The following is a 23845-nucleotide window of genomic DNA, read 5'->3' as shown; positions in this document are numbered from 1 at the left end:
TTAGCGTGTAATAGCAGCGGTGTTACGGCGATCCGTCAGCGCCGCTTTCTGCTGCCTCGGCAGGATTCACCCATTAACCGTAAACGAAGGAAACAAAGCGACCTCTGAGAGGCGCATCACCGCACATTTATATTCACTCACACACACACACACACACAGCTGACACCGAGCTTCAGGTTCAGACCAGATTTAAGGAGCAGTCTACCGACTTTATTAGAATATATTTTTGTGCATTTTTCACAAACTTGTCTTTTTAAACTTAGCAAATACGAACACAAAAACCTGCAGGCAGTGAAACGTTACAGTGACCCAGCAGCGAGGAGGTCCAGGCAGGAGGCGTTCGCCTGCTTTATTCACAGGTGATGGAGGCATGAAGGGAGACAAAAGGTCGAGAGAAAGGCGTGAAGACAAAGCAAACGAAGAAAAAAACATGAAAAGACACGTTTCCTCATAAAACAAGAAGAGTGGGAGCGTTTGATTTACTTCAGTGAGACGTGGATTCTGAGCATTAAACTGCTTTACTGTAGCTACATCATTTGCATGATGGGTCACTAAAAACACACTAAAGCACCATCACCACCACCCCAGTGAAAGGTGTGTGCGTGTGTGTGTGTGTGTGTGTGTTAGGGGGGTCACAGTAATAAATCCCTGCATTTTTTAACAGGCGCTGAAATGCAGAGACAAACGAAGCTCCAGTAAATCACAGCAGACGACTGACAGTGTGTCTGCACACATATGTGTGTGTGTGTGTGTGTATTCCCTGGGTTAGTGGACTAGTATCAGTGTCCTGTCCTAATTAAAGCGGTCAGGCTGCAGAGAAACATCCAGGAAATAGAAAATAATTTTCCAGAGTTTGTCAGGATGTCACAGAACCAGGGGACGTCATGTGATTTAGAAATTATACGTCCATGTCTGTGTTTCGCAAAAGATAGCGTGTGTGTTTTACGTGAATCTACCAGCATCTGTGATCACCATGTCATCGTCCTTCGAGTTTTGGCTCTTCTAATGGAGTCACTCTTTCTAATAATAGATTTCCATGAACCTCAGGGATTTGCACCCAAAATGTTAAAACTATTACAGCCTCGGGAAAAAGGCAGAAGAAAACCAACATAAGAAATGAACAGACCAAAATCAGCGATGCCGATTCACACAGGACTGATATTTTCACAGGACTTCTGATTTGGGTGAAACAATCTCCTTTCACTGGATTTTTTAACTTTAAAAATAACAGATGTGGCAGATTTGGGATCCAGAGGTAATATCCTGTGATTATAGTATAAGTTTAGGATTTTGAGATCAGAGGAACCTGCGAGTGTCCAGTCACTTTTTCCACCTTTTTAATCTCCAAGTGACCTGAACTGGAAGACAATCAGTAATTCAAAGAATGGGAAGCTAACTTTCCAGCACATACTGATAGATACTAACATTCACTGGGAGAAATAAAGCTCAGATTCCACTGGTTAAATTCCTATTTGGTTCAAATAGGTTTTATTAGAAGAAATTGGAATTCTGGCTAATGTTGGCCGATAAGTTTATCAGCTAGCTGGCTAACATTAGCTTGATTCCTCATAAAAGAAAATCACAGCAACAATCCACTGAAGCTGTTTTTTATTGTAAAGATCCTACAATAAAAGTGTTTTGTTACCCCGATTTGTTTGTGACCTCTGACCTTGAAGTTTAGGGTCTCTCCACGTCCAAAGTAAGTGCCCAGAGGCGTTAGCCAAGATGGCTGCTGAGTGTCAAAACTTGCTTCTAGAAGGGCTGCACTTAATGCTTCAGTGCGTAACCGCAGACCACTCTGAAACCCTACACTGTAATCTGACGTGCACTTCTCTGGAAATTCGCTGCAGTTTTTGAATTTATTAGTGACAGAATAAAAATCACCGCCTTGAAATGAGCAATGATAATCATAGCATCAATTTAAGGATTGTGCACAGGTACAATGCACAATCTGTACTTTTTCTAAATATTCTAAATATTCTTAATTATTTAAACATCTTCCAGTACCCTGCTCTGTCTGCACACTACAACCTGGGTTTACTGTACTCTGTTTTCGTAACTATTGTCCATGATGTAATTTGTTTTTGCCGTTTCTGTTCTGTGTCCTGTTCTGTTTGTACATGTGCTTTTTTTCTGCTGTTACAACCAAATTTCCCCTGGTGGGACAATTAAAGGATTATTCTATTCTTCTAGGACTCACAGGTGGCAGCAAATTCCTGGAAGGAGGGTGATGAAGGTATCAGAATATACAAAGTGGAAAAACTTGGAGGAAAAATATCTTCTAAAGACCAGACCACAACATAGAGCAAAGATTTTATTTTGTTTGTATCGTGGTTGGCTCGAGATATAAAACAACGGGACATGACCACAAGACGAGTAACGCCACGCACGAGCAAGAACGCTGCCAATGGCGCCGGACATTTAGATATGTTACATCATCGGCTCTGCAAAGAGTCAATGCAGAAGTCTGAACCAGGATTTAGATTTCACCCTGAGGTTTGGGTGGACACATTAGAGTCCTTCACATGTGTGACAAAACACACGGAGAGGTGACAAAGCCTTTAAACACACACAGATACACACACACAGAGTCTGAGGTGAGAGGACACAGCAGTGTGTGTGTGTGTCAGTGTCACTGTGGGTGTACTTGTGTGTTTTCTCTTATAAATGTGTGTCTCAGAGCTCACACACTATGGAAGTGTGTATCACCTGTATGTGTGTGTGTGCGTGTGTGTGGCTGAGGTCCAAGGCCTCTCTAACGAGCCAACATGGACTTGGTCCTAACCCCCCTCCCCCCCTCCGTCCTCCCCCCTGACCTCTTCTGAGGTCACTGGCTCCCACCACTGCGACCCGACCAATCGCAGCCAGGCGTTGTGACGGACAGCCGCCGACTCCAAGGACACCGAGGGCGGAGGGATTAGACGGTGAGGACGAGCGCCGCGTTAATAAAGGATTGTGATGCTGGCGGTTGTGAGCGCCTGATTGGATGTGGAGGGGGTTTTTTTTTATGTGGCATTGGATGAAAAATAAATTAAGGAATCACGGCTGCTGTTTTAAAATCAGAAAAAAAAAACCAAAAACGTATTTTTCCGAGGGCATGAATTTATTGACATGCACTGAATCACATTTTTGGGTCAGTGTTTCCCAGCTGTACGTTTTCATGGATGAGAATAAAAGAAAAGGAGCATTACCGGACCTCTTTAGGTCTTAAAGAGCTGCAGACGCCGCGAACCGAAGCCTGTGATCAGCCGCCAGTTCGCACTCGTACTGCAGCATGTAAATGTTATTTTGCTGTTGCTGGTGTTGATTAAACGATTCACACGGCGGCGTCTCGTGCCGGAAGCGAGAGGTGAGAAAGAAGTGAGACGCCAAAAAAACAGAAAAAGCAGGAAAGAAACAAAAGAAATCCGACTGATGCCAGCAACAGCTGCACAGAGAGCACAGCTGGATTGCATCAACATGTGCGAGAGGTTCATACATGCAAACATTTTATGTGATCTTAACCTTACCTCCCTGCAGGCTAATTTGCATAAAAATCGCCTCACAAAAAGTTTCACGTTATTCTTTTTAAAGCTTCTTTTTCTGCTGAACGTTCAGCTATCAGTTCTTAAACGTCGATGTCCTTAAACGCACCACTACATGGGGTTTTCATTTGCCACTTTCACAATTTACTTTCTGAATAAAAATGTAAGATATTCTTTACTTAAGCAGAACCTGTAAAAACAGCAGAGAACTGACCATCTCATTAAAATAAACAGCTCAGTGTTTTCAGTCTTTCTGCCATAAATTCTTTTTAATATGTGGTGAATGTTGTATTTTAAGGGACCTAACAGACATCTAACAAACCAAATTCCACCAAAAACTATTTTTTTCCAATCTGAAAACATAACAAGCTCCAAGTCTAGAAATACATACATCTATTTCTGGTTTTGAGGGACACACACCCCAGTCTCCAGGGTGAAAGTCACATCTTTGATCCTTCATCCACAGCAACATTTACGTCTTTAAGACTTTTTTTGCTCAAAAATTCTTCCACTGCAGGACAAGTTGTGCTTTAGAGATGGAAAGCATCACAATAATACGATGGGTCAGTTGCAAGGATTCTTGGTTGTGGAGCGAGATTAATATGAAATTTAAACAATATCAGATACATCGTTAAGAAAATTATGCTAGTTTTGTTTATTTAGAGGTAATTAGTCCATCGTTGTTAGCCACAGCTTTCTGGCACAGCGTCGTCCATGTTGGCTAGCTCACCTTTATCAAACAGTCGCCATGTTTCACAGCTCGCTGAGCTCAGCGCAGCGTTTTAGCTGTAACTACTGTCCTCTGGCAGCATGTCTGAGCAGTGCACAATAATACAAGCACTAAATGTAGCATCCATCTATAACTTTAACCCTGTGAGGACTAATCCATCAGTGTTAGGTCTAACCCATTTTAGAAAGATGTGTCCCGTAGAAGTTTTTTTTCTCCCTTTACAAAAGCAGAAAGATTGGTATTTTAACACCATAATCCCACCCAAGCCTCATTCGTACATTACCACATGATTTCCACACGAAAGGACCGAGACAAGTGGGCCGAGTTTAATATCCTGCATACACAAACAATTACAACAACAACTCAAACTTTTGCTGAAGGCGGAGAGATGCAGATTTCTGGGAAAAAAACGGGACTGAAGTTAGATTGACTCTCTAAAAATCAGCCTAACTGATGGCTGCTATTGATGAATGAGAAGTAAGACATTCACAGTGAGAAGCAAATAAACCAAAAGTGTATTTAATCCTGTTTGCTGGATAGAAGTAACCCTGACCTGCAGTTTGCACTGCGCTGCGTTCACTTGCAGCAACTAGAGATAATCAAACAACTGATTCCCTCCATTTATACTCGGCAACAGCCAGCTTTACGCCAACCGTGCAATTAGACGTCAAAGAAACGACTCGCGATCGCAAGCAGGAGGCTAAAACCAATGTCCAATCATAAACGCCAGACTCCTCACTGTGCGCTCACTCCTGATGTTCATGAGCATCACAAACTGAGCCAGAAACTTGAACCAGACACAGCAGCAGAAGGAAAATCAGAACAGTTCCTACCTGTCGATGATGACGGGGTCAGAGGGCGTCTCATTGCGATTTCCGCAGCTCTTCTTGTCACAACACCGGCTGTGAAAGGAAAGGACACACTGAGTTAACACGACTTGAAAAAGCAACAGATTTAAACGTTACCCAAAACAGGTGCAGGTCAATGAGCCTCTCTAACCTTTAAAAATTAGTAAAACCATCAGTGATCTTCACATTCACAGCTCGCTGAGCTCAGCTCACCAGTAGTGTTAAAAAAATGCAAATTCAGTTTCAGGTTTTTCACAAATTGCTGAACATGAGTCATAAAAGAGAGAACAAGGAAATAAAATAATTCAAACCATATTCAAGAATGAAGCTTAATTGCAGGGGATGTTAAGAAAATAAGTTGTCTTTAAATTAACTAAAGTGACTTCTAACTTTATCTGTAGTTTCAACCAAATTTGCGAAAAAAATATCGATTTTTAAAAAAATATATATATATTATTAGTTAATAATCTGCTTCTAAAATAAATCCACCCAGCTATCCGGAAAAACTTTTATTTTGAAAAGCAGGTTGGTGTCAGATACACACACACACAGACAGACACACAGCTGAGTCCAGCTGGGTGGGGTCCAAGCCAAGGTCACTAACAGTTGGATGATACCCAGCAATGGAAGCACCCCCACCCTCCCCGGTGCCATCGCCCTGACAACCAGCCAGCCAACCGAAGGGCGCCTCGCCAAACAGCCGTCCAGGTAGCCAGAGGGCGAAGCGGCCGGTGTTTCATCCAAGCGGCCGCAGACTCCAAAATTAAACGAGCCAGTAGCCCGTCCAGAGTCTGTGCAGGCATCCGGAGGGAGCGCTGGATTTCTACTTCAGCTCTGCGGGGTGGGGGGCGGGTGGAGCTAAATGAGGCTTTTGGTGTGGTGGGTCAGTGTGGCATGTAGAACAGCAGTCGGCTGAGCCCGGCACATTAATATCCATCAGATGGATGGACGGATGAGACGCCGCTGCAGACGTTTACACACTGAAACTGCAGGAAACTGTCTGAATGACGAAGCGTCCAAATGTCCTGACGGCTGGAGGCCATCAGTGAATGCATCGTGAGGTGTGCAGTCAGGTAGGGGATGTAACAAAGTACATCAGTACTGACTGATCTGAATATTGATATCCAATCAAATTTATTTATAATGTGATGCAGATGTTATGGGACGGACGAGATCAAAGAATCAGGCCAAAAACCACCATCAGGTTTAAATATTAAAATAATTCTATAAGAAAAAAGACAAAACAGGGTAAAAATACAATACAGTGACTACGCTTTGGAAAGATTGTGGTTAAATCTGTTCACCCTCACGTGTCACTCCGTCTATATGGCCACAGGGACGACGGCCAAGTTTGCACATGTGCAAAGTCCTCATAAGGAGGCTGGAGGGATGGTTGTGGTACACTTCCTATTTGGACCTTTAGCATTCTGCAGTTCTTTCACTTCCACTCGTTGGTTACGGCATTAAAAACTAGTCGGTTTACGAGAACTCGCTGAGAAACGAGCACCGATTCAGGCCCTAATTCAAAGGACGCCCTGACGTAAGTTAACCAAACCAAAGCCACGCCCCTGGGACGAGGACAGGCTGAATGACATCGTTACGTGGTGAAAGGTTGTAATTGGATATCCCGGCATCCTGACGCGTCACACCGTGTTCGTAACCATGGCACTAAGGGACAGGGTGGTGTCGCCATCCCATCTCTTTAATATTTAAACATTTCACAAAAGCCAAGAGTGTAGCTCTCAAAGCACTGTGTGCTGCTCTTCTGGAGGCTTCCAGAACTTGGCCAATCAGAGCAAGGTGAGTTTTTTTTAAGAGTCTTAAAGTCTTAAAGCGAGAGGCAAAGCTGCCCTATTAGGGTTAGGGTTAGGAGCGAGAAATGAGAAGGACGCTTCAGTGACCTCTCACGCAGCCTTCAACGGGGTGAAGCTGCTTGGGCTGGAAGCTGATCAGCTGCAAATACAAACTGCAGGAGAGGTGCTGCAGAGCTGATTGGGTTTACAGCACTTTAATGTACATTTATAGTATTATTTTTTTCAGAGGGATGTGTTGTTGTTTTCATTTGTAGTTGGTATTAATTACTACAAAATGTGGACAAAGTCGATTTAGGGCTCAGAGTTCAAACTAAACCAGCAAACTAAGTTTTTAATAAACAGTCAGTAAATCAACAGAAATAATGAATAACATTTGTGGCGTTCACTCATGTGCCTTTTTTTTTGAGGATATTGACTGTGAATATTTTTATTTTTCATGAAAACATGCAGAGGACGTTAAAGTGTTTTTACTGCCCTGAGCAGTGCCTGCAGGCGTTTCTCTCAGGCTGCATGTTCAACCTCTACCAATCAGAGGGGAGGCCGAGCAAGGCCAGTTTATTTGTAGAGCACCTTTCAACAACAAGGCGACACAAAGTGTTTTACATGCAACAACGACTACACAGTATGAATAAATACGTTCATATTTAATTAATTAAAAGAGCCGAGAGGCAGATGGAACCGCGGCACACGTTTAAAAATCAAACTGAAGTATTTCTGAGATCTGAAGACAACAACAAATGTGGAGTCCGATCTTTGAATTTCACAACAGGGATGAATTTACGTGTTCTTGATAACACATTGCATGTTGATAAAAATGTAAAAACTTTTTGCTTCCACTTGGGTTTGATGGCCCATCCTCCTCATACTGTCTTGGAAAGAGTCAGTCATGCTTTTGATTTGGGAAGACAAAACCCCACTGCTCAACGTTTAGCTCAGATGAGATGATGCATCTGAGATGAGAACGTGTTACTCCGGTTTTAGCTTCACCTTGTTGGCTTATTGATTATTTTTAAGAGAGTAAATGGGTTACCATTTAGCTGACTGATCTTTTGCACCAAGTCTCTGGAATACTGGAATTATATATTAGAACCGCCCCAAATGTTTCTGCATGTAAATGTTTATTGAAGACTGATTTCTGCTGCCTTTAATTCAAGCCAAACCTTAGCATCTTGTAATTGTTTCATTTTTCAGGGTTTTTTTCTCTTTTTTCCTGCCTGTGAAGCACTTTGGCTTTGGTTCTTTTAAATGTACTATAGAAATAAACGTGACCTTGACCATTTCATGTAAAAATAAACACAAATCATCTGCTAGAACAGCAAACCCCAACCCCCAGGCCATGGACCAGTACTGGCCCGTGAGTCGTTTGGCTGCGAGAGTTGAGGCTCGGGTGTGAAATTTATGATTTCAGGGTTTTTAGCGTTATTTTTTTAATCGTTTTTATCGTTAACTCGGTTTCCCTGGGTCTTTTCCCGTGTGTTATGAATAATATTCCTTTTTTTGGTACTGTTACTGGTTTTATTTTGTTGTATTTATCCGCGACACCTTAAAGGCCGGTCCGCGAAAATATTATGGAACATAAACCGATCCGTAGCACAAAAAAGGTTGGGGACCGCTGCGTTAGGACACAATGATATGAGGAATGTGAACAATGATGTTTATCGGACAACAGACCATCAAACAGACCATTCCTGTCATTATCAGCAGGAGAAGCTATAAAAATTATGAAAATACAGTTAAACATCTAAAATAATTCTCCTTCAGATCTTCGCATTTTTCAAAGCCGTCCAGTGGACCAAATTGGAGGGTTGTGCAGGCCAATTCTGGGCCCCGGGCCTTATTTTTGAGATCCCTGTTGTAATCACTCAGTTTATGTTTGCATAACTTATATTCCAGTGGACTGAAACTTTAACATAGGCTTCACATTCAGTACAAAAACATTTAAATGCTGCACTTTTTGTTACATTTAAGCTCAGCGTACTTTTAAGCTGCAGCTCGGTATCACTCCCAGTTTCTCCGCCTCAGAGGACATTTTTCAGCCAACAATGAGACAGAAACGTTCAGATATTTGTCAAAATTAATTTACAATGGCGAGCTCGAGCTTTCTGAAATGCGAATATAAAAAAATCTGACACAAGCAATCCATCTATCATTAAAATAACAACACGATCCCGACATAAGATCTAATTTTCTTCCTTCTGACAAGCTGCTCTGCACAATGCTTTTCTCTTATCGCTGCGAGGGTCATTAACATATCTTCCGGTAATTCTTAAAAATTAATCATATTGCATATGACCCGTGACGTCCTGCGTTCGCCCCATGCTGTCCTGAATCAAATTGCCATTTGACAAACAAGCGTCAAATCGAGGCTGCGAATGCCAAATGAGTCGCTTTATGAATCATTTATCACACCGTTTGATCTCTAAGTACAGAAAAATCATAAACCGAGTGCCGTGTTTGTGTCTCTGTATGGACGTGTGACTGTTGCCATAGAATGCGCCACAATAATTTATTCCCCCAGCTACTTGGAGCCATTAGTGAAAGTTCCAGGAGACCAATTAGCATTGGAAACCCACTGGTGCTGCTGTGGTGACAACCTCCTCCAAACTGCCAAAGAAGTGTTATAAACAAACTGGACCCCAGGAGCACTGCCGGGGCCCCTCCAGGGACCTGGGGCCCCTTTCCAAAGACGAAAACAAACCTTGGCTGAGCGTCCACAATATCGCCCTAATGACGTTTCCCCCCGGGCCGCAAACAGGCTAACACCACGGCCGGCTAATGACTGCGAGGAACAACACACACAGACCTGAGAGGGGCTGAGTGTGTGTGTGTGTGGCTAAAATAAAACAAACAGTGTGTGTGGTGTTGCTGCTGTCACTCATTTGGCGGCGAGAGCTCGTCCCTGCTGCAGAGAGAGACTGGTCGTACACGTACACACACACTCTCTCTCTCAGGCCACCAAAAACATTGGAGCCACAGGAGCCAGTTTGGCCGGCGAGCCTCAGACAGGCCACACAAGCATCATTACCGCTGGCTGCTCCTCCTCGCCACTTCAGACGTCACCACAAGTGGAATCTACTTAAGCCACAAAGAGAAGGTTTGTCCAGGCATGTCGGTGCTGCTATCTCTCTCTCTCACACACACACACAGAAAGAAAATAAACAGCGATTCCCACTGCGTCACTAGGATCACAGCATCCAGATAACACAGAGTGGGACGGGCAGGGGATGCAGGGCTCGCTTTCAAAGGGCAAGTGTTGTAATTACCCAAAGGCTTGGAAAACCTCAGCAGCCGCCAGGCCCGCTGATTCGCTCCAGCCCGGCCTGGACGCCACCTTCCTCTGTGAGCGCGGCAGCAGGTTTTCCTCAGCATCGCCCGAAGCCTGGCAGCCAACGAGGCGAGGCGAGCCGAGGCGAGCGGCCCGGAGCTGGCGAGCCTCTGGGAGCCTGCTGGCAATGCCGTAGTGCCAACCTGGCTGCCGCCGCCGCTGCAGCGCCTGCTTCTCACTGCTTCTCGCTGCTTTGTGATTGCAGAGATCAGTTTAAGAAGGGCTAATGTGAATCGGTAATATGATGGCGAGGTCAGAGCTCAAACACACAGTGAAGGAACCTGACAGTGTCCCAGAGCGGCTTCCAGAAAAACAGATACCACCAAACCCAGTTCCAACTCAGTAACTGAATAAAAATCCAGAATTTAATCTGCGATAATCCAGGAACAAACCAAATCACACCAGAGATAATCCAGAAATGTGTTTCACAAACATCTTCAACCTACAAGCACTCAGATGGAAATCTGCACCACTGCAAACCCAAAAGCTCAAAACTTTTGAGAGTTTGTGATGTTTTCTCTGTAAATAGTAACTTAAACTGTTCAGACTGAGGGTCCCTCATTTTAACATTTACGTGTACTTTCTTCAAATTAGTGCATCCGCTGCACATGTGCTGTATTTTGCACTGATGCTGTAGCATCCTGGCTGGATGTTCTCCAGGTTTACAGGATGAAGGGACTAAAACATTCAGTTACTTAGGCTGGGATTTGTTTTCATGCTTGAATAACAAAGCTGTGACGCCATTAGTGTAGCACGTAACTGGACAGAGTGATGCTCTGTCACTGTCACTATCTCAGTGACAATTTCTGAGTTTGGTGGTTCTTGTATGATTAAAGTGCATCAAAAAGGTTTTTTTCTACATGACTGTTAAATGTATATAAAATATAAATCTGTTAGTAACCAACAACTCAAGCAGTGAGAGCATAATGTTTCTTTTTCAGAGTTTTAGGCAGGTTTAAAACCTAAACATAGGCTCAAATCAGATCTAATACCAGTTTCATCAACATACTGACCAACATGAGAAGGATATCAGCAAAAAGTAGGATGATGGGGCCTAGAATTCACTACCAAGGGCATTCATTTCTTTCATTTTTGCTGCATTCTTCAAGATTTATGAGGGGGGGGGAAAAAGAATGACTAGATATCAGATTTTTAAGGTCTAAAACAAGCTCAGTTTAATGTAAATACTGACTATTTCATGTCTTTTCAGGTTTTCCTAGAAAACCTAACTACTTTAAGACCCAAGAAACCCAGAGAATGTCTCTATTAAAAAAAACATTAGAGGGTAACATCCTACAGCAGGTGCTACACCCAAAGGTGCAGCATCAAGGTAGACAAACCAATGGGGACGCCCATAAAGACGACCTCACCTGGGGCCATGGAGGCAGAGAAACACGGAGCGCATGTTAGAAACAGCGAGGCAGTCTCTGATGCCTCACTCATTAGTGAATGGAAACACAACATCCATCAGGGGGAAAGCTGGTTAATAATCGCACTCAATCACATAATGACTGAAGCTCAGAGACGCCGACAGCCAGCCGTCGTTATGGAAATGAAGCTCGTATCGACGGAATCTCGCAGGGGAAGTGAGCTCGATAAAAAGTGAGAGCAGAAGGGAAGTTCACAGATACTCAAGTCTGGCTGAAAAAGCGGGAGAGATAAACGGCAGAGCAGGAGGCGGATGCAAGGTCGAAAATGTCAGACCTGTTCTTGTTTTAACTGCTTCAAGTTCAACTGAATGGTACAAACTGAGTTTTCTGCTCACTGTGTAAACCAATCCAACAAACATTTAAACCTGTTTATTCCATTTTTAACTTTTTTAGTAACATCTTAACAGTTTGAAAATCAGTCTACTAAACATTTAAACAAGTTCCACTCTGAACTGTTGCTGTTTTTGCCCAGTTTACTCTAAAGATTACCCAGTTTACTCTAAAGATGACCCAGATTACTATACACACTGTATCAGGTTAACATTGTCAATTTTATTTTCAGATTTGCACCGACTCACCACACATGTGTACACTTTACATTAAGGTTTACACCATTTTACCTATTTATTAAACATCTTAACAGTGTGCACCCATTTTAACCCAATTTACCACATATTTAAACTGATTTTAAAGTTATCAGTTTCTCAAACCACTTCTAGATAAACGTTTTGCACATTTGGCTCTTTTTATTTTATAGATAACTCAGTTTAATGTCCACCAACAAAACTGCACACCTAGGTAGCTAGGCCCGTCTTTTCCAGATTTACACCAACTATTTTACTCCAAATATGCATATTTGCAAATATGCAAATGTTATGATGGCTAAAATTTTATGCAAACATGAACTGAGTGATTACTTAATTTAAAAATTTTGAAAAAAACTGTTCAGGTTCATACAAAGTTGTTACTATGTAAACTGACTCGCTGTACATTTGGTCCAGTGTACTGAGCAGATTACAACGTTACTGGACTATTACTGTATACTGCAGCAAACTCATAATCTCAGTCACCAAGGTCTGTAGCCTGATTGGTGACACCCTGGCAACCAAGTGATAGGAAAAATGTGCATTCCCGGCTGGCAAGTGGTGACTGGAGGTTGCTGGCAGTCAGTTGCTAAGAGGGTCCTGCACCAAAAACCTCGCTTTGGTTGCCAGCAGAAAGCTGCAGTCATCCATAGTTTGCATGGAAGACACAAACTTCTCTGCAGACATTCACAAAATACTCACCAAGCTGGTGAAGCTGTGAAAAGTGGAAACAGAAAGAGTTTCCCTTCAAGGTTTTTTCCCTAAAGATGTAACAATCATTAACCCCAGCAACCGCTCTCCAGCCATTTAGGCAAGTTTTACCTATCAGTGACTGGTCTCCAGGTCCTTGGCACTAAGGCCTAAGTCAGTTAATACAGCCAGATTTATACAAAATTATACACTGACAATCCAGTTAACTCCAAATATACTGCATGTACTAATTCATTAAAACAATGAATCCAATCTATTCCCTTTATTGTTTTAATGTAAACCAGCTTGTGGAACACATTTGGCTCAGTTTATCCCAGATGAGCCAGTTTATTGTAGTACACCTAAACCAGTTAACTCTACAAACAGACTAGTTAACATGTAAACTAATTTCTTCATTCATTCACCAATTCACTGCCCCTAAAAAGTTATAAAAGGATATTATGTCCACATTAACCAGTTTATTCACACTGGGAAACAAACAGATGAGCGATAAATAAATATAAACCATCAAAAATGATGTGTTTTTTTCCTACATGTGGAGAAACAGGCTGCTGGAGCTCCAACTGACACTTCAGATTCAGTTGTATTTATATATTTGTGTGTTTGTGTGTCCTATTTTCACCATGCTACACACAAACACACACTATGGTTGTTCTTCACTCCTTCACTCCTCGGTCTGAACCAGTAAAACCATTAACTCACAGACGACAGCAGAGACACGCAGGGCAGGAAACGTGTTGATTGGTGTGATGAACAACAACCCAACAGCTGCTCTTTTTTCCTCTCACAAAAACACACACAGAGCGTTCAGGCCAACAAATGTACACACACACTTTATCAATACAACCTCGAATAACAAAAAGCCGTACAGGAGTACCTTTAAAGTTACAAAATACCTCAAAAAGGGAAGAAATGACAATATATTCAGGCACAAAGCTGCCACTAGAATGAAAGCAGAAACTAGAAAACACAACGGAAACCAAATCCATACACAATATTTAAGATTTACAATTCAGGTACAGATTAAAATATGAAGATAATTAAGAATTCAAATAAAAATGTAAAAGTGAAACTAAATTCTGATGTAAAACCATCATCAAATCTACATCCTGTAAAACATTTTTAAATGCCCTCACTGTGTAAAAGTAACATGAATTTCACAACGTCCAAGAAAACGACACCCAAACAAATACAAGTTTTATTATAGACCTGTATTATATACAGGGCTCACACAGGAGCTTGAAATCGTTGAAAATGGTTGAATTTTAATGCTGTTTTTCGAGGTCAGACAGGTGATTGGATTTTGGGCATAGTGCATTTTTATCTAACAGAGGTTTATTTATTAGATGGAGAAACAAATTAAGTCAGAAAGCTTCTGTGCCACCTCCGCCAGTCTGTTTCAGTGGGTGACCCCCCCCCCCCCCCATGGACAGTGGGACTCAGAGGTGAGTGCACAGACATGTACAAATACATATTATCAATAACACAAGCAACTCTCCTGCAACCCAAACATTAGCCTAGCACAACTAGCCAACTTACAGCTAACCGAGTAACGGTCACACAATAAGAAAGTTGTCACCGACCAAAGACAAACATCTGATCATTAGGCCATGTTTTCATGCGCTTTGCAATCTGCAGCATTTCTCAAGTGTTAAATTAGTTTTTTTTGTTTTTGTTTTGATGCCTGACACTGAACCGACTAAGCTCATTTTGAAAAACAGCTCAACTTTTGTGAATCACCTGTAAAATTAACAACACTATTTCGGGATTGTGCTCAAATCTTGCCGCATTTTTTTAAAACCAGGCCCTAAGGCTGCATGTTTAAATAAAGGCAGATAAATAATGTGTTCTAAATGTAAATAACAATATATCATTTTTAATGACAGATTCACATTGAGAGACAAATTTTCTAATATTTTTAGTAACGAATTTATTTATAGAATTTTAAGCGAAGATGAAATTGCCAGAAAACTGCTTGGACCCTGGAAAAGGTGTCTGAACATTTTTATAGCAAAATTAGTCTTTTCTGATTAACTTAATGAACTGACTAACTGGTTCACAAAATCTGAAGATGATATTTGTCCTAGAAGAAGCACATACACTGCTCAAACTCTGGGCTTGGAGAGGCCTCCAAAAGATTAACGCTTAACATTCCCAAAGTTGAGTGTTTTCATTTCCTCTGAAGAATTTAATCTAACATATAACAAAAAATGAATACATCATTCCATAGAAATTATACCCAAAACTAATCGACAATAATAATGACTTCCAGCTTTTTATTTTCCTTCTTGGACTCTTTTAGAGCAGCTTTGCATGATTCACATTTCCAAAATAATCCTTATTTATATTCTACTGTACTCTCTTTACACCCCCACCCTCTCTGAAACAAGACTTTTTAGCTCCCGTCTCATTAAGCCTGCTTATTTGTGATTGGCCGGCTTCTATCAGTTTCTTTGTTTTTGGACACACCTACAAAATTCTGTTATTCAGTTGTTTAAATTTGATCAGTTATTTACATTTTAAACACCTTCTTCTCTCAGAGACAAAAACTCTTCTTCACATCTAAACTTCTCCATTATCCAATCATCTTTTGGTTTAAATATCACAATCTAACAACCACGCACTTCCTCTGCAAGCATAATTAACACTCCATACACACACACACACACACTGCAGGGAGATAATTACACTGCACTGTTATTAAACCATGCTTCAGCCTGAACAAAAACACAAATTAAAAAGTCACAGGTTTGACAGAAACTGCCGCCTGCTCTCCTGCCAAAGTGCCGCTGAGCCAAGCGCTGAATCGGTGAACAGACAGCACATCTGTTTTCTTATCTTACCTGCACATGATCTCGTGGGTGAGGAGGACGCGACACATCTCCGGGTTCTTGTCCTGTCCTTCATACAGGATGGGCTGATGGGACAGAAGCAAACAGCTGATTACGACAGAGAACTCATCTCCTTAAAACTCATCACATGAAATCGTACGGCCTACAATCTCATTTATTTTTCCTCCCACAGAGTACAAATCTGCAAATGGGTAAATAACTGTTAAACAAAACAAGACAAATCAGCTCATTGTGATTGATGCATTTTAGCTGAATATGTTAAACGAGTTAAACTAGTTAAAAGAACCAAACTCTGTCAAAATATATCTGCTTATGAGGTAACCAGTTTTCACATTCAAAAGTTAAAACTGGGCTTAAGGAGATTTAACCACAGCATCATCCAGACTCTGAACTGAATAAAACCAGCTGGGAACCAGTTTTAGCAACTGGGGATCAGACCTTGAAGGACCCCACTGGGTGGTGGTCAGAGGTGAACTGGGCACCCTACCCTGGAGCCTACTGTGAGAGAGTTCAAGTACCTCAGAGTCTTATTCACGAGCGAGGGAAGGTGGGAGATTGTCACAGCATCTGCAGTGATGGGAACGAATTACTGGGCCTCTGTGGTAAATGATAAATGAACTAGTTCTAATAAAGCACTTCTCGACTCTATTGGAGAACTCAAAGTACTATAAACAACACGTCGCATTCACACAAGCACTTTCTACTTAAAATTCACATACAGTCACACTCCAATGGACGCATCAGAGAGCAACGTTGGGTAGTATCTTGCCCAAAAGGTATTTGGCATGCAGACTGGAGTAGCCAGGGATCGAATCACCAGCTCTGCCTCCTGAGATCTGTGGTGAAGAGAGAGCTGGTCGAACTAGTCGAACTACCTCTAAGGCTAGAAGCAGTGGGCAGGAACCTAAAAGTTAAACTGCAGATATCAGTGGCTGAAATGAGCTTCCTCCGAAGCCTCAGACACCGAGTGAGGAGCTCAGTCATTTGTCAGGGACTCCAAAAAGGAGGCAGTTGAGGTGCTTCAGTATCTACCCAAGACTCCTCTTTGAGACCTCGTCAGTGAGGTGTTTCAGGCATGTCCTACAGGGAGAAGACCTCAGGACATGAAGGAGAGATCACATCTCTCGGCTGGTCTGGGAATGCCTCCATGTTTCTCCAGAAGAGCTGGAGAAGGCGGCCGGGCATCTCTGCTGCCCCCGTGAGCCGAACCGATATAGGTGGCAGCAAATGCAAAAGCAACCCCCACCCCCCCAACCATTTAAACTAGTTTAGTCTGTATACTAGCATTCATCGCTTTCCTGCCGTACATCCGGTTCAGCTTCAATCTGATCAGCTGATATTTAGATGTGTGCAGGTGTTCCTTTTATTTTGTCACCCCCCTCTGCCTATCCACAGTCTGCACCAGTAATAAAGTCAAACATGGCCTCCAACCATTCACACCTCCCACCACCTCCCCTTTTGGTGGTCTCAGCCTCCTCTGGCCTTCCCAGAATTCCCTGCCAGATGGCGGGTGGCGCCCCAGGATGAAGCCCCCCTCCTCATCCTCCACTCTCCCTCCTCCTCGCCCCCGCAGAGCTGTCGTGTCAGAGTCTGGATGACGGATGACCGCTGTGAGTAGGGCTAGGTGTGCGATTGTACTCGTATATGGGTGTTTGTGGGGACGTTTTTGGAAGGAGAGGGCATCAGTGCGGGTTTGAGGGCTCGGGTTTGACTCTGCCTGATTTTCACCGTGATGGGACTCCTTTATTTCAGAGAGGGCCCTCACAGAGACAGAAGCAGAAATGTGTGTGTGGTTTTTGTAATACCCTGGTTGTTGTAAATGAACTCCACTAAAAGCACACGGGTGTGTGTCCTCACCCCTCCTCCTCCTCTTTTCTTTTTTCCTGCGATGACCTACTGCTACCTCATCCACCTTTATAGTCAAAACAGACCTCCACCCTGCACACACACACACACACACTCACACACACACACACACACACACACACCCTGGGGGACCATACTTTTAGGATAACGACCACTTCTGCATTATTGATCCCGATCCTGGCTCTGTTCCTCTGGATTAAAACGCTCCAGTTTGACCAGGAGGGATGTGGATTGCATCAGGGACACACACACACACACACACACACACACACACACACACACACACACACACACACACACACACACACACACACACACACACAGAACTGGTGGTCGATATTTATACATCATCATTCCTGATGCATGAGTCCTGTGAGTGCGTGACTGCATGTCCACTTTCATGCTTATTTGCAGGTTAATGTCCCCTTTCTGCGGGGACACACCTCAGACATTTTCAGACGTTCACATGTTTAAAAAGTGAGGACGAGGCCGTTTTGGAAAAAATAATGTTGTTTATTAGAAAGTGAATATTTGGAAAAGGTGAGATGTTTTGGGCAGGACTGAGTATCTTTACAGGGAGTGCAGAATTATTAGGCAAGTTGTATTTTTGAGGAATAATGTTATTATTGAACAACAACCATGTTCTCAATGAACCCAAAAAACTCATTAATATCAAAGCTGAATGTTTTTGGAAGTAGTTTTTAGTTTGTTTTTAGTTTTAGCTATTTTAGGGGGATATCTGTGTGTGCAGGTGACTATTACTGTGCATAATTATTAGGCAACTCAACAAAAAACAAATATATACCCATTTCAATTATTTATTTTTACCAGTGAAACCAATATAACATCTCCACATTCACAAATATACATTTCTGACATTCAAAAACAAAACAAAAACAAATCAGCGACCAATATAGCCACCTTTCTTTGCAAGGACACTCAAAAGCCTGCCATCCATGGATTCTGTCAGTGTTTTGATCTGTTCACCATCAACATTGCGTGCAGCAGCAACCACAGCCTCCCAGACACTGTTCAGAGAGGTGTACTGTTTTCCCTCCTTGTAAATCTCACATTTGATGATGGACCACAGGTTCTCAATGGGGTTCAGATTAGGTGAACAAGGTGGCCATGTCATTAGTTTTTCTTCTTTTATACCCTTTCTTGCCAGCCACGCTGTGGAGTACTTGGACGCGTGTGATGGAGCATTGTCCTGCATGAAAATCATGTTTTTCTTGAAGGATGCAGACTTCTTCCTGTACCACTGCTTGAAGAAGGTGTCTTCCAGAAACTGGCAGTAGGACTGGGAGTTGAGCTTGACTCCATCCTCAACCCGAAAAGGCCCCACAAGCTCATCTTTGATGATACCAGCCCAAACCAGTACTCCACCTCCACCTTGCTGGCGTCTGAGTCGGACTGGAGCTCTCTGCCCTTTACCAATCCAGCCACGGGCCCATCCATCTGGCCCATCAAGACTCACTCTCATTTCATCAGTCCATAAAACCTTAGAAAAACCAGTCTTGAGATATTTCTTGGCCCAGTCTTGACGTTTCAGCTTCTGTGTCTTGTTCAGTGGTGGTCGTCTTTCAGCCTTTCTTACCTTGGCCATGTCTCTGAGTATTGCACACCTTGTGCTTTTGGGCACTCCAGTGATGTTGCAGCTCTGAAATATGGCCAAACTGGTGGCAAGTGGCATCTTGGCAGCTGCACGCTTGACTTTTCTCAGTTCATGGGCAGTTATTTTGCGCCTTGGTTTTTCCACACGCTTCTTGCGACCCTGTTGACTATTTTGAATGAAACGCTTGATTGTTCGATGATCACGCTTCAGAAGCTTTGCAATTTTGAGACTGCTGCATCCCTCTGCAAGATATCTCACTATTTTTGACTTTTCTGAGCCTGTCAAGTCCTTCTTTTGACCCATTTTGCCAGAGGAAAGGAAGTTGCCTAATAATTATGCACACCTGATATAGGGTGTTGATGTCATTAGACCACACCCCTTCTCATTACAGAGATGCACATCACCTAATATGCTTAATTGGTAGTAGGCTTTCGAGCCTATACAGCTTGGAGTAAGACAACATGCATGAAGAGGATGATGTGGACAAAATACTCATTTGCCTAATAATTCTGCACTCCCTGTATTAAAATTTTGCTCTGAGTAAATATTTCACAAAAAAACTTTGAGAACAAAAACGACTGTTTTTCAGATTAAAGTTCAGCAGCCTTCAGAGTGTGTGTGTTTGCAGTGACACTAAAAACGCTGTTTACATGTCGCTTTAAAGTGTTTCTCATTCTCTGCATAGTTTTTGTCATTCAAGCACTGATGCATGTTTTGTAAAGGGAGCATGTCGGAAAGTTACAAATTTGTTTGTCAGTGAAAGTGTTAAAACATGGGGTTTAAAAGATATATAAGATATAAAAAGCTTAAGGAGAAAATCGTGAACCTGGGGTGTGAACGATTTGGAGCACATTAAGACTTGTTTTAGAAGAGGAGGCTGATTTTTACAAAAGGTTAAAAACAGGAAGACGAGGCCTACATTGAGGAAGTCTTCACAACAGTTTGCTTAAGACGACGTGAGAAACGTGTGCTGAACATTTCTTAACCCTCTCGAGGCAGGCGTTGCCGATTTGCAACAGTTAAAAACTAACAACCTGATTACCCCACATACATATTTTATGAGTTTTTTTTACTCAGGAGTACCACTGCAGGACTTGGTTGTGCATTAGCAACAAAAAGTTTAATTTGAGCCTGAGAGGGTTAAATATGAGTTATTTGAGCTCAGAAATATTTTCCAAAAGGAGCACAAACACCTCCCGCGGGGGTCTCCCGGTGTGTGAGCCCCTCTGCCTTGTTGCATGATGTGACTCACTGTGCAGAAGTTACTGTGCCAGCTGCATCGCTGCACGGTCCAATCTGCATTAATGCAGCTCCTCCTCGCTCTGACAAACCCGTGGACGCGGGGCTCCTAACAGCTCCTCGACGGGGATTTATCGATCCATGGGGACTCCAGCCGACCTGTCTGTCAGGCCTGCCTCTCCACCAATGGGGTGTCGTGTACTGGGAGGTGAAGGTGTGTGTGTGTCATGGAGGAGGTGTCAGGATTATTGTCTCCAGTGTGCCGCCGCTGCGCCACATTAGGGCCTATTGATCGGTTTGGCTGACGCTTTGTCGGGGAGCCGCTTGGTACATCGATCGGTGACATGCCGACAGGGCCGCGGCAGCCGGGAGGGTTGTGATATGACGGGGGATAAATAAGCTGAAGCTGGGAGGAGAAGCGAGCACATTTGGATGTCTTTTAATATTTACAGTGACAAACATCTGAGGTAGAGCGCTCGACGAGAGGAACAGGAGGATCTGGAGGAACGAGGAGGGAGGTCAGCCGGCAGCGCTGACAGGAATGTGGAAACATTTGGAGGTTTTTGTTGGCAGCGAGGTCGTTCACAGGTTCAAATCCCACACGGGGGTTTCTGAGTGAGTGAAAACCGGAAAGATGGGAGGACGTGGAGTCAGCTGAAGCCCGAGCTACATCGAGCGGAAAGGAAAACACATCAGTGCTGCTCGAGTTTAAGAAAGTAAGGAGGAGGCGGAGGAGGACAGGAAAGTTTAGTTTTAACTTTAGGGGAACGCTTTAAGATTACAGTAGGTTTGAACTATGTGCCTGAAACCGGCAGAGAAGTCTTGTTTGTTACGCGTTCGGGGACACTATCAGGCAGACACAACACATGAATAATCCTTAGTACAAATCTATAGGAGATGCCTGCATAGCCAAAGATGGCATCCCGCCCCCGTCCACAAAAGAACCAAAGAGCAACCTGACCCGGAAACATAAGAGCCAATCATGTTGTTGTGCTGATTGCTCCGATGGTTCTGGATGATTTCCATTAACAGTAACTCAGCGACATATCAGAACAATCGTGTTCCACACTGAAAGAACAGATTTGATTTGATCTTGACAGTCGGCATTCGACTGATCCATGGAACATTCAACGATCCAACGCATTCGTCTGACCTACTCCAGTATTCTTACTCTGACAACTCAACTTTGTTCTTTGCCCACTAATTCTTTTTTCATTTGATGTATGTTTTCACCCTTTTTTTTTTTTAACCACCTCTGACAATATTATCTGATTTATTTAGTTTGTCTATTTTTGACCGAGATTGGTCATAAAGTTTGGGAAGGACTTGCAAGAAAATGGCACAGTTTAAGGTATTCAGTATTGGAGTCGATCCAGGAATCCCTCAAAGAGTTTTACCTCTATAAGATCTGCATCATAGCTTCAAAAATACAACTCAAACTGTATTTGGGATGAATTTCAAAGCCAGAAATGAGACACCAGTACAAAAATCTACAGATATTAATAACCTTGTGTTGTCCTCGGGATTCCCATATACTTGTCTGCCATTCACCTAGGGACCATTTTTGAACCGAGGACAACACAAGGGTTACCAACCTTCTATAGGTAATATTTAGAAACAACCAGAAGACAGGCTCTGATTGGTTAAGATGGTTTCCCGAAAAATATCAAACGACTCTGAAAAATTGTATTTTGAGTCGTGTTCACGAGACGTTTCTTCTGCTCACCGTAAACTACCAGGAAATAGAGCGACTCTAAAACTCCAATGCAACTGTTTGCTTGATGTTTGTAAGACTATTCAAGCCCACTAAAATATTTCCCAGTTGTGATTTATTTCAGTCAAACTAATCTGGGCTTTGGGGCTCGATCCAGGCAGTTTCGAGGCTGCACGTCGTTGTGCAGAAACACGCTGTGTGACATTTAAAACACGCCGCTGTGACATGTGAAGTTGTGTAAAACAAACTCACTCTGATGTAAACACTATGGGTGAATCAGAGCTCAGGTGTGTGTGCGCTACCTCACCTGTTTGGTCATGGAGTCTATGAGCCGGACGTAGAGATCCTGTTCTGTCCTGATGCCTGAAAAACACACAGAGAGAAGCATGAGCATACACACACACACACACACACACAGTTCAGATATAAATTACTGTCATCAACATGCCCGCGTTTGCCTCTTATGCTAATCCGCCCCCAACAAAGGATCTCATTCCTGATAACGTGCTGTAAATGAATTCTGTTCCGATTCATGTCCTGGTTGTGTATTTGTGTTTTCTAGCGCTCTTGTCGTCTCGCCCCGGTGTCGCTCACACCCCTCAGCAAAAACAAACAGCGGCACTGCTCCAGAGCTGTTTATTATTTATGGGCCAGGCCGCCTTCTCCGGCCCCCCCGCCGCCTTTTTCCTCAAGGATAACAAGGAATCCTCATTCTCCGACAAATTAAATATCAATCAGAGCTGCTTGTCTTTTATTAGCCATGCATCCGGGCGTAAATGTGACACAAACACGACATGGGGTGGAGGAAGTAAATTGCAGGGAACACCTGTTAGCGGCGGAGCAGCTCTAATTGTATTGTGCGTTTGAGCTTTTTTTCCCTCTACTTCTTGCTTTGCGGGCCGTTTGCTCGCAGCTTCCTCTGCTTTCTAATTGACATGATTCACTCCTCGCTCTGCGGCTGAGCGCTGAGCAGTCTGCAGCCTAAATGGCGGCTATCCGTCCCGCTTGCAGATGAGGTCAATTACCTCTGTAAGATGCTAATCCGACGACGCCGACTCATATTAGAGTGATTTATCCCCCTTTGGAAGAAAACGCTCTTTTATGTCCCACTTTATCTGGCGTTTCTGCGGGGGTCTGAGAGCATTACGGCCGCCCTCCTCCTGCAGCTCTGGACTCGTGCCAGCACAAAGGCGAGCTGTGTGTTTTGAATCAGCAAAAGATCCCTCCACTTCCCCCACACCACCACCACCACCAACCGATGGACAAAACAGAGCTCAGATATTCCAGATGTCCGCCGCTCCGCGTGCTGATAATGAAAAAGTTTTTCCAGCCTCGCAGTCTTAAAAGTGCACAGCTGAGTTAAACTCTAACTCCGGTGAGGTGACCTTTAATATAAATTCCATCTCCGCTAATTCTAAACTCTAAATCATCCAGGAAAAGTTCAACCGCAAACCAACACAGACAGTTTCACCTGTGGGAAAGAGCGATCATTAACTCGACTTCATCAATCAATACTGCAAATCTAAAATGCAGCCTGAACAAAGACTCGGCTGACCTGCAGCAGCAGCAGCATTTAAAAACGGCTCACTTCGG

General features: G+C 43.1%; 1 protein-coding gene across 3 annotated transcripts in view; it reads right to left on the bottom strand.

The window, feature by feature from the left end:
- Positions 1-23845, bottom strand: part of LOC120740560 (transcription factor COE3-like) — a 142759-nt gene that overhangs the window by 97895 nt on the left and 21019 nt on the right. For all 3 annotated transcript variants that reach the window (XM_040043009.1, XM_040043011.1, XM_040043010.1), the window contains exons 4-6: positions 22560-22615; positions 15810-15883; positions 5088-5156 (exon numbers count right to left, since the gene is read on the bottom strand). In XM_040043009.1, coding sequence (XP_039898943.1) covers positions 5088-5156; positions 15810-15883; positions 22560-22615 — 199 coding nt within the window. The remainder of the gene's footprint in view (positions 1-5087; positions 5157-15809; positions 15884-22559; positions 22616-23845) is intronic.

Source organism: Simochromis diagramma, unplaced genomic scaffold (genome assembly GCF_900408965.1).
Source record: "Simochromis diagramma unplaced genomic scaffold, fSimDia1.1 OVJJ01000433.1, whole genome shotgun sequence".
In the NCBI taxonomy this organism is placed as follows: Eukaryota; Metazoa; Chordata; class Actinopteri; order Cichliformes; family Cichlidae; genus Simochromis; species Simochromis diagramma.
Note: the sequence above shows the minus strand (reverse complement) of the source record. Positions and strands in the feature narration are given on the sequence as shown.